We start from the raw sequence: 17159 nt of genomic DNA on the forward strand, positions 1-17159 counted from the left end.
CCCCCCCCCCCCCCCTTCCTTCCCCTCACTCACTCACTCAACTCAAAACTCACAAAACATCCAAAACATGACGATCCACAACAAACAACTGCTCAGCACCACTCCAATGCACGGCATCCAGCCTCAGCAATCCTAAATTCATCTGCTCAAAGCTCTTGCTCTGGATCCGTAGCGTGCGGCGCCAGGTATCCAGGATGGCTTTGGAATCTTGGGCGTGCTGGGCCGTGGGCGCTTGGACCAGGAGGAGCATGGCGAAGTTGGACATGGTGGCGAATCCTACACGGGACCCTGTTTTTTTTATTTCTGGTGGTTAGTGGAGGGAAGAAAAGGGGGGGAAAAAGGGGGGAGGGGGGAGGAATTTACAGGAATACCAAAAGCCGGCGAAATCGCGAGAGTCGAGACTAGCCGCGAAACTGGTCACGATCTTAGCGCAGTTCTCAGCAGCTAGGATGACGGCTTCGGCCGCCTCGTGCATCTCGCCGAACGGGACGCCTTCGATAGGCGCATCTGCTTCGTGGTGGAAAGCTGGCGGGGAGGCGTTGTTGTTGTTGAGCGCGTTTTGGCCGGGTGCGCGATCTGTCGGGTTGGTTTTGGAGACGGGTGGTACTTGAGCGCGGCGGCGGCCCAGGGGCCGGAGGAGGGCGCGGTAGAGAAGGATCTCGAGAGACAGGTAGGCGAGGTGGAGGGCGGAATTGGAATCCATGGTCGCGCAGCTGAGATCCTCGGGGATCGAGCGGTTGCGGATCTGGAGCGAGGCCGGGAGCATCGAGTACCAGGCTTTTAAACGGTGCCGGAGCGGTTGCGCGGTGGTTATGGAGAGGTGGAAGTCTCGGGATAGGAGGCGGGCTGCGCGGAGTGTGCTTGGGTGGATTAGTATCGTATGTTGGCATCTTGGAGGATGGGATAACTTACTAGAATGATCGATGGACATCCTCGACGATCAGTGATAATTTCGCAAGGTGGCGAAATCGGACACCAAGTTCTAAATCTTCGTTTCCGCTGCCTTGGTTGGTGTCTGGCACGCCCGTCCCTATGCCTTCATCGATGAGGAAATCGTGTTCTGTCAACTCTGAGACGTCCCATTGATCACTATTAATCAGGGTCGGAAAGCCTCCGAGTAAACTGCGCCACTTTTCCTCGACGTATATCATCCACCAGAGCCTCCGCCTCAACCTCTTCTCCCAAGCCGGGATCATCCAATCATGGCAGTCGAGATGCAGAGCGAGACTCGAAGACAGCCCCATGATGATCCCCATGAACGACCAATGAAAGGGCGTATCTGAAGCTGCACTGGCTGCTCCAGTCGGTGGTTTGTGTAGATACAGCAGTGCGGCTTGCACAACTGATAGGTGCGGGGTGTGAATCTCGCGCAGGATCTCTTCGTACGCTATTCGCCAGATCTTGGCTGCAGATGGCCGGGTGTAGACGTTTGAAACGCACAGCCGGTCATCATAAGGACAGAAGATCAATGAAGATGCATATACAGCAGCCAGAAGGTGGGTGGGAACCTTCTCCAGGCTGCTGACAGAGGGGATCGGTTTGGCCGGCGTGATCCCAAGCTGTGAGCGTGAGATGGCCGGAAATGATGGGAATACGTATTTCAGGAACCTTTCGTCGTAAGAATCTTGCTCAAGCATCTTTCAAGGGAACTTACAAGCCTATTAATCTAACTCCGTCCTCGACCTTTACTAATTCATAAAGTTCTTTCCTCACCGTTTCTGACGAAACTCCCGGCCGAACAACGGTTTCCTCCTTGATGTCAGCCGCGAGCTCATCGGCTGAGATCTTGAAGTGCACCGGGATCTGGTTTGGTGTGTAATTAGGAAGCTGCTGCTCCTGCTGCTCGTCATTAGGGATTGCACCTGCTAGGCCTGCTTCAGTGGGGTGCGGCTGTTGCGGAACCCGTTCAGAGTCCGTCTCTATATCATCTGCAGCTTTCCGGAAGGTGAGCTTGAAGAACCGAAACTCTCCTTGAGCATCATAACGGTAGTGTCTCAATAAGTATGGATCTGACTCTCCGGAAAGCCCAAAATACTGGGCATTCGTTCCAGATCTGTCGTCAAGAGAGTTGACGACAGGAGTGACGTTCCTCTCAATGACTCTCGGGAAATAAGCAGGATACGACTTCGATTGCTGGCCTGCCTCAGTGAAGGTCGTATTTTCTGCCTCGCCGTCCTCTCCGGGTTCCATCGTATCATGGACACCATTAGGCATCAGATTCAGGAAATTACCGCCGAGGGAATCCCAGAAATAGGCTCTATCGGCCTCTGAAAGTAAATTTGAAAAATCGCCCTGCGCGTCGCCGCCGTTTGGAGAATAGTCACTGTCTAGTTGGTTGATATCTAAGCCGTGCTCGTCAAGTACTGGGAAGAGTGAAGAGTCAACGGCGTCGCCTGGGCCATGATTCGACATATCAAGTGCCTGTGTAGGAACATCATGAGATATGCCGGCCGACAGTTCCTGAGCTTCCATTACATTGCTCTCGGTCTGAGATGCTTGGCCCCGCGAGAAGTCTGCATTGGCGTAAGCCGCGGCTCCCGGTGTTGCGGTGTTGAGGTTCCCTGGAGTCCTGGAGTCCCACAGCTTCTGGCGCTTTGATGGCCGCTCGATGAAGGTGCATTCCACGCCCACCTTTTCGCATAACATGCAAGGCGGCACGGTCTGTATGCGACAGCAGACCTTGCGCGAGCGGCAGAGATCACATGGCCTTGCCCGCTTCGATCGATATGGCCGCGAGTTGGGGGCTTGGGGTTCGGCGGGCAAGGACGCCATTGGGTCTCTCAGAAGCCGGTCTTCGTGTACGCATCAAAATCGACGTTTGCTCGTAGGGACGATGATCATACAGGACTCCTCCCAGCACAACAGACTCATCTACCGTCGAGTGAGGCTTCAACGACGTTCAGGACTGTGTCTGGTCGGGCACGTGAAAGGGCATGGCTAAAGCCCGGCAATGTTCTGATTGGTGGAAACGTCGAATCGCCCCACTCTGATACCTACGACGAGTCCGACGAAACCTGGAATTTTACTGGTTATATCGGGTTACTTCACTATTACTAGAGATGGACGACGATTCCGATATGACCAGGAACTCTACTGGTTGTGTCGGATCCCTTCACTCTTAGAAGCAAAGAAGTATTTATACAAGGTAGGTAAGGTACGCATGAATATCTTTATCTCTCTCTGTCTCCCTCTCTAATAGATATCTGGCAACCATCGCAATCGACTAGTTCAATCTACCTAATTCAATGCACCCAGTTCAATATCTGCCGTGGATCTAGACAGTAGACCACATGTCTTGCTGTATATATATTCGGGCCCAGTTAATATTTGAAAACCTTTCGCCTTCCATAATCATCCGTTAAATCGCCATTGCATCCACTTCAACTTGCTGCTTTCTGTAACAGTAAAGCGTCGTATTTCAACACACTCTCTAGCAACACCTGTGCCCCCTCCGCGCTGCGTTATCAGTTAGGACATTTCTGCAAACCGTGCGGCAGGTGTGGCGCAACGTACCATTGAGCTGGAGTGGAATATTCCTTCGGATTATGACTAATTCCGTCTCGACTTGGTATGAAGATCATGGCTGTCGGAACAACCTTGGCAGTTTCGGCACTGCTTATCGTCAGCCACGCTCTGATCAAGAGTCTATAATCAACGTTCACTACCTGTCATGTGCAGCGCAACTTGTCATGACGGTCTGCGAATCGCCACAAACTGACTCGGCAGCATAGGCAACGCAGGCCACTGCATCTTGATCAAATTTCACGGCGGCATTCTCCCAGGACCTCTTTATTGTCGTCCTTAAGCCTTTCGTCTCAGATTCCAAGGAGCATAAGAAAGCTTTGAATCCACTCTCGATCTCATCTAGGACTTGCTCGCTTGGATGCCGGAGATCGATCATCAAGCGCACTTCACCAACTATTGTGTTCGGCGCATCCGAACCCGCCTTGAGGAAACCCACTGTACCAAAGCCTTCATTCTTCCGTGCTATTTGCTCAACATGGAGAATCATCTTGGCAGCAGCGACCATAGCATCCTTCCGCACATTCATGGGCGTGCTACCCGCATGTCCTTCCCTTCCGATGATATTAACCTCATACCACCGCATCCCTTGAACGCCAGAGACAATACCGATGTGTTTCTTGGTCTCTTCCAGGTGGGTTGCCTGCTCGATGTGGAGCTCGAAGTGTCCGGCCAGCGGGTTAGCCTTATATGAACATTCGGTTTCGCCGAGGTACGAGATCTTTTCCAATTCTGACTTCATGGTTTCCAAGGGTTCGGTGAGGGATGCGAGGTTGTGCAAATCGCTCAGGTCCCTGGCATTTGCCCATACACTCGAGCCAGAGCACATCGCTGGGAAACGAGCGCCCTCCCTGTCACGGGGTCAGCAAAGGGGAGAGACGACTGTAGGTAAGTACTCGGAGAACGTACTCATTTGTCCAGTCAATAGCTGCGATAGGTCGGTTTAACCTAAGTCCACTTTCCTTAACAGTTTGAATGACTTCTAACGCCGAAAGAACGCCGAGTATGCCATCAAATCGCCCACCTAAACCCCCATCGTCAGTACGTACAACGACATCAACGCACAAACACGAGCAAGCTGCAAATATAAGCTTAACTTACCCAAGGGTTGGGTATCTAGATGGCTGCCCATGCCGATAGGTGGCAGATCTGACCTATCATTTCCTGGCCCACTCCAGGTAGCAAAGATGTTGCCCATCGCATCAACTCGAACTGCGCACCCGAGCTCTGTTGCCCTCGCCACGAACCAATCTCGAACCTGCTTGTCATCCATGTTCAGACTCAAGCGATTCATGCCGCCCTCGACAGTCTCAAGGGCGCCAAACTTGGCGGTCTCCATGATATTGTCCCAGAGCCGTTGCTCATTGATTCGCGGAATCTGTGGTTCAGGCGCCATCGTGAAAGGAAGCTGGAAAAACGAGGACGAGAAGAAGCAGGTTCTTAGTGCCGAGCAGTTACAACGATGCTAAGCAGCACTGTGCTGCTGCAAGGAAAAATCAATGTCAGTTGACCTGAGCGGGTAACCTCCAAAGAAAAGAACGAACAAGGAACAAGAAGGGCGACAGTGGGAGAAGAACGCAGATGCCGACAACGCCTAACCCAAAAGGCTCTCTCTGCTGATGGACATCATACCATCTACGGAGCGCAGGGCGGTAGACAACGCGGCCATTGTGGATCTTGCCGCTGATGGCCAGCCTCGTGGGGTTTCTGTGTGTGCGATTGATGCCCGTTGCGGCTCCATGCGGCCCTCCTCGGGATCGAACTGGGCGACGCCCAATCAAGCGCCATTCCCGGCGCGGACGGCCAACGTGACGGCGACCGATATCCCGACCGCCCGATTGAGAGGCGAGCTTAATAAGGCGGGGCGAATTAAGGTTTTGTACGGTTAGATACGAATGGTTTCTTCGCTACATGACGGTCTTGGACCTTGCGATGGATACTGTAATTGCTAGTCGTAATTGAAGATATTCCCTCGCCATAAGGTGTTCCCTTGTCTTAATCTGCACACTAGCAATTATCGCGGCAAATGCTGGACCGTCGAGTCCCGTGGTCTTGGACAGCCAGTCAAGTGACACTGCAGCGAATCTCAAAAGTTATTGAGAAACTCCTATCTTGTCCCAAGTGCCAACATTGAGCTGAGCAATCTAGGCTAGTCTTTTTGAATCTTTTACAATACCTCTAGGTAGGTGTATTCTATTCTCAAGATAATGATGTGGGAACCACGTGATTGAATTGTCCACGTGAGGATACCTATGGCACCTAAGGTAATAGGTAAGATACTTCAAAGGAGTTGAAGTCAGCTACCGTATACTTGTATCTACCTCCAATGAACTCCCCGATTTACATGGAGTTGCACAATACGTTAGAAGTACAAAGTACACCCCATAGTGCATGGGAGCCTTGCAAGAAACACCAGCCTGTTGGGCCTTGACACTTGACAGATGCCACTACTACAACGCCCAACACCTAGGTATAGATGGCTTTCACATACACTTCCATACGTTACTAATACCATCTTGTGTTGGAAGTTATATTAATAGCCTTCCAGAACGCCTAGATCCCAAGGACAGTCGGCTATCGCTCTTCTCCCCCACTGTCGGCCATCCCCATCGTTACTAATATCACTACCTTAATGTATCGGCCGACGCTATCGTTATCGTGATCGGCCGCGCAGTCCACCTCTCCACAGTACCTGGCGGACAACTGGACGTGGCACTGTTTAACAGTACATGATATTACCACTAGAACAGACTTCACTGTTATGTCTTCGACGTTCCCGCTTTCAGAAATTAAAATACCAGCAACTACGTTGTATCCCTAACGGTGCTTGGCATTAACGGGTCACGTGCAAACGGTGCTGCAACCATGGCGGTCTTCGAAGTGATCCTTGAGAGCATACGCCTCGTTGGACCTGTAAATGTTCTTCTTCTTGCCTCCCTCTCTTTCCTCATACTTCGCAGCATTTACCGCATCTACTTCCACCCTCTGTCACACATTCCTGGGCCTATTCTCCCGAAAATCACCAACTTCTGGCTCTACTACCATATCTACTTCGGCGATGAGATCACCTGCACCAACCGGATGCATGCAAAGTACGGCCCAATTGTACGAGTTTCTCCAAATGAAGTTGATATCAGCGACATCGACGCTGTACAACCCATCTACGTGGCCAAAGGCGGGTTTAAGAAGACGCCCAACTATGCTAACTTCGACATCGACGGGCATAAGACCATCTTCTCAACCACAGATATGGACTACAGAGCGCCGCGGGCAAAGGCAATTGTGTCCATGTTTTCCACAAAAAGCATTCGGGATAACCAGGAGGCGCTTTATGGGTGTGTCGATCGCATGGTGGAGAGGTTGCGCGAAGAGGCGGAGGAGAGTAAGAGGACAGGAAAGCCAGTCAATGTGCTGAACACCGGGCGAGCTTTGGCTGTTGATGGGATGACAACCCATTTATTCCACGAGAACTATAATGGCACCTCAGAGAAGGCACAACGGTTAGTCTCAAATTTCCCCTCAACACAGTTATTCAACTTCTCCTGATTTTGCCTCCCTCTACATGTATATGCTAATTTCCCCACAGATTGTCGGTGTCCTCTTTTGTAGACGCATTTGTTGCCGTCGGACGGATTTTCTATTTGCCCAGCACTCTGTTCCACCTGTTCGAGTGGTCGGTTGACAAGTTTACGAATCACGAACGGACGGACTTATCCATGGAAGTAGTCGACAAATACGTCAGTAACCTTGTTGACAGCACTCCAAAGTACGTTTATCCCTAGCATATATGCCAGAAGCACCATTGGACTCGGACTAACCCCACTTGTGTGCAGGGGAGCTTTGAACTACCCCGGCCGCCTCATGGCAATCGGCCTGACTAGGGATGAACTCAAGGCACAATGCAAAGACCTTATCTTTGCCGGAACCGACTCCACCGGCCACAACGTTGCTTCCATGTGCCGCTACCTAGCCATGCACCCCTCCAAGTACGTGCTCTCCATGGTCCACTCCACAATAACCACCAACTCTAACGAAATCCAGGTACCAAAGACTCCGGGCCGAAATCCTAGCCAACGACCATGCCCCAGCTGACCAAAAGCTCGACGCTCAATCCCTCCCTTACCTTTCCGCCTGTGTAAAGGAATGCCTCCGAATCAGCATGGCCAACCCCAGCCGACCGCCGCGTATCGTGCCCAAGGGAGGCTGGGTCTTCAAGAACACCACATTCCCGGCCGGCGCCTGGGTTGGGGTCTCCGCCTACGAGCTGCACTTCAACCCCGTTGCGTTCCCAGACCCCTTCTCATTCATTCCTGAGCGCTGGTTCGAAGGCGACGAGCACTGGACGGAGCAGGGAAGCCGCTATTGGTTTGCGTTCGGAGCGGGCCCGAGAATGTGCATCGCGCGGAATTTGGCAACGACGGAGCTTTACCTGGCGACAGAACGGGTGGCGCTGAGAGATGTGCTGAAGGGCGCGAGGCCCGGGAAACCGGTTGAGTGGTATCAGTGGTTTAATGCTTCAGTGAAGGGGGAGAGCATTGACATGTTTTGGGATAAGGACACGGATGAGAAGGAAAAAGTCGAAGTTTGAAGGGGAGGATGACAAGTGGAAAGATTGAATTTGGCATGGTATCTGATAGTCATGAGTGAGGTATATTCTGTTTATGGGCAGGCGATTAGATGGTGTATTATGTATATATCATGATGAGATTCGAAAAGAGCAGGGGATCTGATGAATAGCCGTATTACTACTTGCTCGGCTTGTACGCTGCGTTAGTAGATCAATGTTTGCTGCGACTAGATAAGCTTTACGGAGTAGTTGAATGTCACCGCGGAGAAACCTTGGTCGATCCCGTCAGACTTTAGTTAGCCCAGTACAGAAAGCGGATCGCCCCGAGGATCATGCAAAGTCTCAATAGTACAGAGACTGGTTTTTCCAAAAGGAAAGTGCTTCGAGTAATCATGTCGTCTAAAGAATGGGACGCTCAGCACATCGGGTCTACAAGAAAACTCACGCGAACCCCTGAAATAAGCGAGGTTAATAAGCGAGACGTACGATTTCTAACATTGACAATGGAACTTATGGAAGTCTTCAATCATAAAGTACATTTCGCTCATACATTTCGCTCATGGCAACCATTTTTCGAGCCGCCTCATGCAACCTTGTGGAATTCAATTGAGCAAGTATCCCCCTTCGGCGTAATCATATAGTAATCCTTGAACTCCATATCCTCGTTCGGCGGCAACACCGCCGGTTTCTTCGTCTCGAAGGTCTTGTACAGATGGCTGACCGCTACCTTGATCGTCACCATCGCGATGTTCTGGCCAATGCAGCCTCGGGTACCCTTTCCAAACGCCATCCATGCCGTCTTCGCCTCCGGCGTCGGGTTGTTCCAGCGCTCAGGGATGAAGGCAAGTGGCGCCTGGAAGTAGGCTGGTTCGCGGTGCATCGAGTATGGCTGGGCGGAGATGACGGTACCAGCAGGGATGTTCTTGTCGAGAATGCGGGCGCCGCCGACGGGGATAACACGGGGTTCAGAGGCCGGGATGGATGAGTACAGACGCAGAGTCTCGAGCACGACGCCGTGGAGGTAGGGCAGCTTGTCAACAGCAGCGAAGTCATTGAGGTCGACGTTCTGCAGTTCGGCGTGGAGCTTCGCTTGCTGCTCGGGGTTCTTGGACAGGTGGTCAATCATGAAAGTCAACGTCGTTCCGGTAGTTTCATGACCCGCTCCCATGTGGTCCATGACTTCGGCGGCGATTTCTGGGCGTGGCATGCCGGTGGAGACGAGCTTGGTGAGAAGATGGGCTTTGTCAGGGTCGCATCTGTCTATCCATTTGACGATCATCTCGTTGACTTCGCGCTCACCCCGGACGGCAATTTGGAAACCGGGAATTAAGCGGGCGAGGCCGGTGCGGTAGATGAGCTGCGTGACATTGGGGAGTTCGGCGAGCCAGTGGAAGGTATGGCGGCGTCTGTGCCAGGAGTTGAAGACGGAGGTGTCTTCACCGAGGAGAAGGTGGCTGCCGTTCTTGTCACCAAAGAAGAATCCAGAGATCACGTCTTGGGCGAGGTAGTTGAAAAGGTAGAAGACGTCGACAGTGGAGTTGTCCTTGATCGAAGCCATCATCTGTCGAGCTCGGTCGTAGATGACGGACAGGTGCTCTGGCCGCAGGATATACGTCCTGGTGTATTCGGCGCCTAGGTTCTTTCTCCTGCCGCTGTGGTTCCTCCGGTCTGGAGTGCTGAACATGTTCTTGGCTCCAAAGGCCTCAAAGGCATTGTAGAAGTGCGTCTTCTCGTAGTTGTAGACTGGGCCCACGGACGGTGGGTCGTTGACGGAGATCTCATCAGGGGCCAGGCGAACAATGGGGCCATACTTCTGGTGCAAGTCGTGGATGTATCTAGTGCGGTTCAAGGTAATGGTTTTGTACAGAAGAGGGAGTTTGGAGAACCGGGTGATGAAGGGACCAGGAATGTCTTTCAATGCCCACGACTTGTAGAAGACATAGATGATGCCTGCTACTACCCCGATGAAGGGGAGTATGATGGCAGATGAATAAACGAGGGGCAACATAACTGCACACTCAAGAACACTAGGGCTCAGGGGTAGGCAAGATGCTCGGTTCTTGAAGACTCGAACAGGTGAAGGCTCTCAACTCGAGAGACAGTATTCGATATCACCATTAGATATGTGCACGTCTACTACATCTTCTCATCTTGTCTACCTTACATAACTGCTAGAGGAGTAGCATTGGTCGTCCTGCGGCCGATACGTTATCAACGGCGGACAAGTTATGCAATGCGAGATGTGAAATATGGATAACTTCATGCGGAGTGTTGGGGTGTGGTCTTATCGATCATCCCACGAGTGGAGATAAGCGCTTATCGGACAAGCCGGGGGTGGAGATAAGAAGCGCTAAGCCTCACCATCTGGAACCTCAAGCACGTTCTAGCCTCGAGCCAACGCTTACCATATGTGGTCGATGCGGCTTTCCCCAAGCGAGTGGCAGCCGCATTGGAGATCCAGCGCTGATATTCGAATGAAGGTTTCGACCAATGAATTAATCAACTACTGCAGAATTTGAATCTCCTAGAGGCAAAAATTCCAAATACGGGGGAAAGCAATACATTGTAAGTAAAGCATCGTGAGTCGCCTGTGAGGCAAGCCGGTATGTGACTGAGCCACGGTATTCGAAACTTTAGCCGCCGAAGCATGTGACGTCGCCAAGCTGGGAATCTTGGAGTGCCGATGTACATAAAGATGCTCGGTAGGTGTACATACCTCTGTACGTTTGAACTGCGACAAGCCAATAACAGCTGTCTCAATTCGAACCACCTGGGTCCCCTGGCATGTGGAGAGGCGACGGTGGCGTCCTGATAAGGCTGATACCCCGTGTCGTGCCTTATGATGCCTTATGATGCCTCGCCCTGTCACGCCGGTGTGGCGGTCGGCCGTCACGGCGGATAGTAGCATCGCGGCTAATCTTCGGATCGCTCCCAATTGTCGTTTTAGAAATATCGGGTCGCTTATCCCATCGTTTTAGGACAGCCGACCCCCAGTTTCCCAGCACCGGCTCTCCTCTTTCCCCCCTTATCATGCGGCTCTGGCCTTCTCACCCAATCAGACCTGCGGCTTTCCCGGACACTTCAAATATACCGGTGCCACCGATGAAGACTGTCAGGTACCTGTGTGCCCAGTACGCGGACTTATCTTATTCTTATTATCTTAGCATTCTGGGGGCGTCGATGGAGTAGACCGGAGCCATGTGCACCCCATCTAATCTACGGTCTAGTACTGATACTCGTGGGATAAGCTCCAGAGCATGGAGTAATAGAGCATGCGATGCAGATAAGGTGAGCTTTATGTATAACCTCCTCTTGGTCCCTGGGACCACATGCGGTCAAGTATTCATGCTTCATTTTTTCACCTTCACTTCTCCATCACTTCAACATGAGTGACTCCACTCCTGCGTCGGTGAGGAAGCGGTCGACAGAGGCTGCGGTCTGCGCGGACCATGGCCTCTCCGCCGATGAGCTCGAGCTTCGCGCCCAAGGCCACACTGGAGAAATGCCCAGGCAGTTCTCCACCCTGTCGACACTCGCCATTGCCTTTCTGCTGACCAGTTCATGGATTGGCTACGGCGCGACCTTTCCCTATCCCCTGGCCGCTGGTGGTGGACCGGGAGTTTTTTGGGGTCTTTTGATCGCTGCCTTTGCTTGTTCGGTCATCAGTGAGTGCACCCAGCTCCTCGTGTGTAATTTCTGTCTGCCTCACAGTAACTAACACGATGAACCCCGTAACAGCTACCGGATTGGCGGAACTCTCGTCTGCTTTCCCTTCAACGGGCGGCCAATATCATTTTGCATTCATGATTTCCACTGAAAAGACCCGGGCGCCGGTAGCATTTATGATGGGATGGCTAAGCGTCGTAGCCTACTGTCTCTTCACCGCATCGGCCACTATCGTCAACGCTCAGATTGTGGGTGCTTTGGCGACGTTCTGGCACCCGGATTATACCGCCAAGCAGTGGCAGATCTACCTGCTGTACATCCTGTTTCAGATTCTGGCTACTGTAGTGGTCGTTTTGTTTCCAAAAGCGCTGCCCAAGACGGAAATCATGTTTTTCATCATCAGTGTCACTGGATGTCTCGTGTTCTTCGTCACAGTTCTTGCAACGAGTGAGACGAAGCAGCCTGGTCATGTTGTTTTCACAGACGTGACCAACGTGACTGGCTGGGGTGACGGTATAGCGTTCCTTCTGGGAATTGGGACCAGCATGTATGCGTTCATTGCGACGGATGGCGCCTCGCACCTTGCCGAGGTGAGTTTATCCATATTCTACACAACCAACCCAAGTCTCTATAATGGAGGATATCATAGCTGACGAGATTTCAGGAACTTCCCAACCCTGGCAAAGGAGTTCCCAGAACCATGATGCTCAGTCTGATCATGGGCGTCACCACTGTCGTCCCCTGGACGCTCGCTTTCATGTTCTCGAGCAACGACCTAGCGGCCGCTGAGGACAGCGTCCTTCCAATCCTCACCATCTTCCAGCAAGCCCTGAGAAACAAATCCGGCTCTACCTTCCTCGGCTTTTGGTTCCTCGTAGTCTACTTTGGCTCCATCGTTAGTGCCACCGCCGCAACCGGCCGAGTCACCTGGGCTTTCGCCCGCGACAATGGCCTCCCCTTCTCTTCCTTATTGGCGAAGGTTCACCCAAAACTGCAAATGCCCGCTAATGCTACCATTGCTTCATCTGTCTTCATCATCTGCTACGGCGCTATCTATGTTGGATCTACCACTGCCTTCAACAGCTTTATTTCCATGTCCATCTTGTCCCTCAACATCACTTATGCTATCCCGCAAGGCATCCTACTCTGGCGGGGCCGCGACAAGGTCCTCCCCGCGAACCGGCAGTTTAACCTGGGCAAATGGTTTGGCCCAGCATGCAATATTTTCTGCGTTGCCTGGGTCTCTCTGTATACTGTTCTCTTCTGCCTCCCAACATACTTACCGGCAGAGGTCAATGACATGAACTATGTCAGTGTAGTTGTGGCAGGTGTTGCTCTTATCATTGCCATCTTTTGGTATGGGGGCAAGAATAAGACTTTCACCGGACCGGTATGCATCCCCTCTCTTCTCTTCTCTTCCTCCCGTGCTTGGGCTGACTTTCCTCTCCGCAGCATATCAATATGGAAGTCCTGGAGGCGGCACAGATGAGACCGATTGATGTGGAAACGCAGCCGGAGTATCATGAGCCGAAGAAGGAATAGCTGCACATTGTGTAATAATTGATTGGGCGTTGCGTTCATAATTTCCCCAGGCCGGGACTTGAATTAGCTTGTTTGTTGGAGATAGATGTACCCTGGCTAGCTCTGCTACCTTATATATATACCCTTGTAACTCTATTTGTAACTTGGGAGATTCTCTCGCAGAGGAGAGGATCCTGTTGGTCAAACAGTCACATCATGTTGATGTCTCGATTCGGCCATGCTTGATCCCCCTTTTTCTTTTCTTTTTTTCTAAGAAGAATAAAATATGTAATTGATTACTAGACCCCTAGATCTTCTATACTTTTAAGAACTAACGATATGTGAAGAGTCCCTAGAAATTACAATATACTTATTCAGTACTGTAGGATGTTGATCTAAGTTCCGGAAGGAGTGGGGCGGGAGGCTCGGTAGTGGCCCTTACGAATGAGATTTGCGCAACGTTGAATCGGGATCTATATGCTATTGACTGTGAGGACATTCGGGCGGACGTTCAGGAATCAGCATCACCTAGAGACAACTGCGATTCTGCGGGTAATGTACCGATGTACAAGTTATAACTCTCAATTTCTCCATTTGGCAATAACGCACAGCCACTCCTCTTGATTCTCCCAGTGGGATAGCAATACGATGGCACAGGATTGCTCTTCGTAGGCCAGGGGAGAACGTGTGCTCTTAATACAGTAGAAGATGATATTTCGAGAGCAGTAATACCTCGATTTGGAATGGAGGGGGCAGAGTTCCAGGGCGGATAAAGCTTCTGCCGGCAACCCCCCCCCTGTTAGCGCCTCCACTAGCGCCAAACTCGCACTTGCACACCAAAACCTTTGCTCTCAGATATGAATAAAAGTAGTAGAAATGAAAAGCCCTATACTGGGGCATCAATATGAGCTATTTAGAATATCTGTGCGAGGTGGTGGGAGTGAGATATAACAGGGTGGAAAGTTTTGTTGCACGTCGCAGTTTTGGACGACACTTTTCTGATTCTGAAAATTTACAGCGGATATGAGGCTGCAGCCTTACTTATCTAATACCTTAGGTAATAGCCAACTCCACAAGGCTGACGAGATGGTACCTTACTGCCTGTAGCGATGTGGTGCCTGTGTTATTAGGCGTCTTTTTACTTTAATTATCTTCAGCTCAGATCATCTCTTCTACACTGTGACCAGTGGCCACTCATCCAAGTCTTCACATACTGTACCTCGTACAAAGTCTCCGCCCAGTTATCTCATGTGACCCTTTCCTTTTGTCTGTTGGCCTCTGGTACGGTTAGTTGTCATCCAATCGCGCGTCAAAGCTGGCGGCAAAATCCTCCTGGCCAATCGCGCACCCTCCCATTCGTCTCAACACAACAAATTGGAAGCGACAGGATCACCTCTAGGCGCTTTACAACCTCTCAATGACAAGAGTCAGAGGGTAGGAGAGACTGCACTGCCTCACCTTCCTGGTCCCCACAACGCGCTCTTCCACGACCAGTGGATATTCGGTTCCCTCGAGCTACTGCCGGTAGAGCGGCGGTAGCTATTCTAGCACCCGAAAGCTATTCGAAGGTACATGGTCGATGCGCGAAGACCGCCTTGCGGGAGCGATGCTGCTCTTTGGAGCATCTGTTACCGCCGCCATGGGGCGCGCTCGAGCCTGATGACGAAAATGGTGAGGTGGAGTGGTGAGGTCGGGAACAAAGGAGAAGATGATGGCGAATATGAAAGCCGGTACGCCGTTTCTGGACGAGTCGTTGTCTCTTGTTTGGTAAGACTCGAAAGAAGTTTCTTTATTGAATAATTCCCCCATATATTTCTTATTCTCCGGAGTCATTTCACGGTCATCAAGATTCTTCGGATTCATAATTAGTTACTTCTTGATCTTTCTCGTCTGATTCTATACTGTTCATTATACCTTTTAATTCCAGAATCCCTCTGCGACTATATCTGCAGCTGCCACGAGTACGTGAAGAGAAACACCAGGGCTCGACGACAAAAAGACCCTTTGACGATCCCGTGGCATGATGAGACGAACCCGAGCATCTAACGTCCTGCTCACGACAGTCTGTCTGGCGACTTCTACTGCGGCACAGTCTTCGCCGGACCTCTTCGAGCGGGCCTCCACTTGCGGCGATCCCGCATATACACAATGTAGTCAAGCTGGACTACCGTCCAATTTCTGTTGCGGGCCTTCTTCGGATTGCGTGGTACTCGCCGCCAACACCACGGTATTATGCTGCCCGTCTGGAAGCTCCTGTTCGGTAATCAAATCCATAACATGTGATATCACACAGCAAAATGCCACAGCGCATCCAGACATCTCGCTCATGACAACGGCACTCACAGGGACACTACCTACATGTGGCACTGGATGCTGTCCGTTTGGATACTCTTGCAATTCGGACAATAACTGTGTGATCAACGCCAACCAGGATACCGCGCCAGATTCTTCTACATCTTCCTCATCATCTGCTACAGCCGCATCATCCAGCTCTGCAGCCACCTCCTCTTCCTCTACAATAACGCCTGCGGGAAATGCAACTCTTCACGCCACAGAATCTTCCAATAAATTTCCCGCTGCCGCCGTCCTAGTCGGGTTCTTTCCGGGTCTCATCCTCGGCATGCTCCTAACAATCACAATCATTTGTCTCATCGGTGCCCATCGACGTAAGGCATCTCGTCGAAACAGCGGCTCCTCCTTTGGAAACATATCAGAACCCCAGCCTCAAAGTGATATGCGCAGCGATTTCTTGCGCAAGCAAACGCAGTCACCATCGACGGATGCAGGTACTACCGTGTCTCGACACGCCAGCGTGCAACGTGTTCGTTCTCTGTTTAGCAGGTCGAACATTGATGCGACACCCAGATCGAGCCCGCCAGGTGTGCCGCCGGTTCCAACTCCGGCTTCGTTGAAGGTAAATAGACCAATGGTGCAGGAGCGTGGGCGACCGGTCACTCCAATATTGCAACGGGAGCCCAGTTACGAGGATATCAATATTTTTGCGGATGGCGACACAGCGAGTGCATTGAGGGAAAACGGGTTAGCAGGTCCAAGCAGGAATACAAGAACAAGTCATCAGACCACCTTCAGTGATATGATGGAGAAGAGCGGGCTGGCTGGTTTACAGAAGGGTCAACGTAAGTGTTTAGCCCTGATATATATAGGACCTAGTGCTGATAATACAATAGCCTATGTGTACAGAGGCAACTCGCTAGAGTACTCGCCAACCCCCTCAAAGACCACAAGTCCGAGAGGGAGGGTAATTTGAGATTTCACGAGGGAGTATTGATCTAAAGGCGTTAGCTGGCAGGAGTTTTCGCGCGGGGTGCATTTTCGCGTGGCGTTGGGGAAAGAAAATCAAAGCGTTCGTTAATACCCTTTCTACATACCTACCATAACATGACATTTAAAATCGCCATCACTCCCGCACTTGTGAAGCACTGATTTTGTGATCCTTTTCTGAGTCACCGAACTCAAACGGTCGGATGTTAATCATCTTAGGAAGCTCCTTTTGGGCGATAGCTGCGCCAAGTTCTTAAGTACTAATCCGGGTCTGAGACGTATTGCGATTTGACAAAACTGACAAAGGCCGAGCAATCATTTTCTCTTTTCCTTACTCCATGGTGCGAGGCTATCCCAATATCCCAATATCCCAGATCACTGATGCTGACTGGCAGTGCATGCAGAAATTGGGCGTCGCCGAACCACATAAAGTTCTTAGATGCGACATCGTGAAAATATTGCTACGATCACGGATGTCCGATGAACGAGCATGGTAAAGATTTTTAGAAGCCTTCGGGTTAAATTAAGGTTGGTGTAACTGGAGGTTGTTGGGCCCTGTCCTAACCCCGAGTCGATTTTTAATTGACGTATACGCAACCAT

At 51.3% G+C, this 17159-nt stretch overlaps 6 protein-coding genes across 6 annotated transcripts; 3 read left to right on the forward strand and 3 right to left on the reverse strand.

Annotated features, from left to right (window-relative positions):
* Positions 1-49: 49 nt before the first annotated feature.
* Positions 50-2772, reverse strand: M430DRAFT_17015 (hypothetical protein; the record flags this gene model as incomplete). Its single annotated transcript, XM_024863582.1, has 4 exons — positions 50-288; positions 364-860; positions 913-1608; positions 1655-2772. 4 exons carry the CDS (start codon positions 2770-2772, stop codon positions 50-52), a joined length of 2550 nt encoding a protein of 849 aa, XP_024723134.1.
* A 375-nt stretch (positions 2773-3147) lies between these two features.
* M430DRAFT_33676 (hypothetical protein) lies at positions 3148-5222 on the reverse strand. The gene is made up of 5 exons (XM_024866414.1): positions 4624-5222; positions 4432-4546; positions 3666-4373; positions 3514-3612; positions 3148-3456 (listed from the first exon to the last, which is right to left on the reverse strand). Exons 1-5 carry the CDS (start codon positions 4916-4918, stop codon positions 3381-3383), a joined length of 1293 nt encoding a protein of 430 aa, XP_024723135.1. The 5' UTR covers positions 4919-5222; the 3' UTR covers positions 3148-3380.
* Positions 5223-6387: 1165 nt separating this feature from the next.
* On the forward strand, positions 6388-8110 carry M430DRAFT_26023 (hypothetical protein; the record flags this gene model as incomplete). Its single annotated transcript, XM_024865330.1, has 4 exons — positions 6388-7022; positions 7109-7288; positions 7356-7508; positions 7564-8110. 4 exons carry the CDS (start codon positions 6388-6390, stop codon positions 8108-8110), a joined length of 1515 nt encoding a protein of 504 aa, XP_024723136.1.
* A 670-nt stretch (positions 8111-8780) lies between these two features.
* Positions 8781-9998, reverse strand: M430DRAFT_80408 (hypothetical protein; the record flags this gene model as incomplete). Its single annotated transcript, XM_024869594.1, has 1 exon — positions 8781-9998. A coding segment is annotated over one exon (1218 nt), but the record flags the coding sequence as incomplete, so codon positions are not given.
* A 1542-nt stretch (positions 9999-11540) lies between these two features.
* M430DRAFT_116908 (hypothetical protein) lies at positions 11541-13313 on the forward strand. The gene is made up of 4 exons (XM_024861653.1): positions 11541-11754; positions 11828-12345; positions 12420-13145; positions 13208-13313. Exons 1-4 carry the CDS (start codon positions 11592-11594, stop codon positions 13295-13297), a joined length of 1497 nt encoding a protein of 498 aa, XP_024723138.1. The 5' UTR covers positions 11541-11591; the 3' UTR covers positions 13298-13313.
* Positions 13314-15299: 1986 nt separating this feature from the next.
* M430DRAFT_26027 (hypothetical protein) lies at positions 15300-16544 on the forward strand (the record flags this gene model as incomplete). The annotated part of the gene is made up of 2 exons (XM_024865331.1): positions 15300-16413; positions 16465-16544. 2 exons carry the CDS (start codon positions 15300-15302, stop codon positions 16542-16544), a joined length of 1194 nt encoding a protein of 397 aa, XP_024723139.1.
* Positions 16545-17159: the final 615 nt, after the last annotated feature.

The sequence above is a fragment of the Amorphotheca resinae genome (assembly GCF_003019875.1).
Source record: "Amorphotheca resinae ATCC 22711 unplaced genomic scaffold M430scaffold_3, whole genome shotgun sequence".
In the NCBI taxonomy this organism is placed as follows: domain Eukaryota; kingdom Fungi; phylum Ascomycota; class Leotiomycetes; order Helotiales; family Amorphothecaceae; genus Amorphotheca; species Amorphotheca resinae.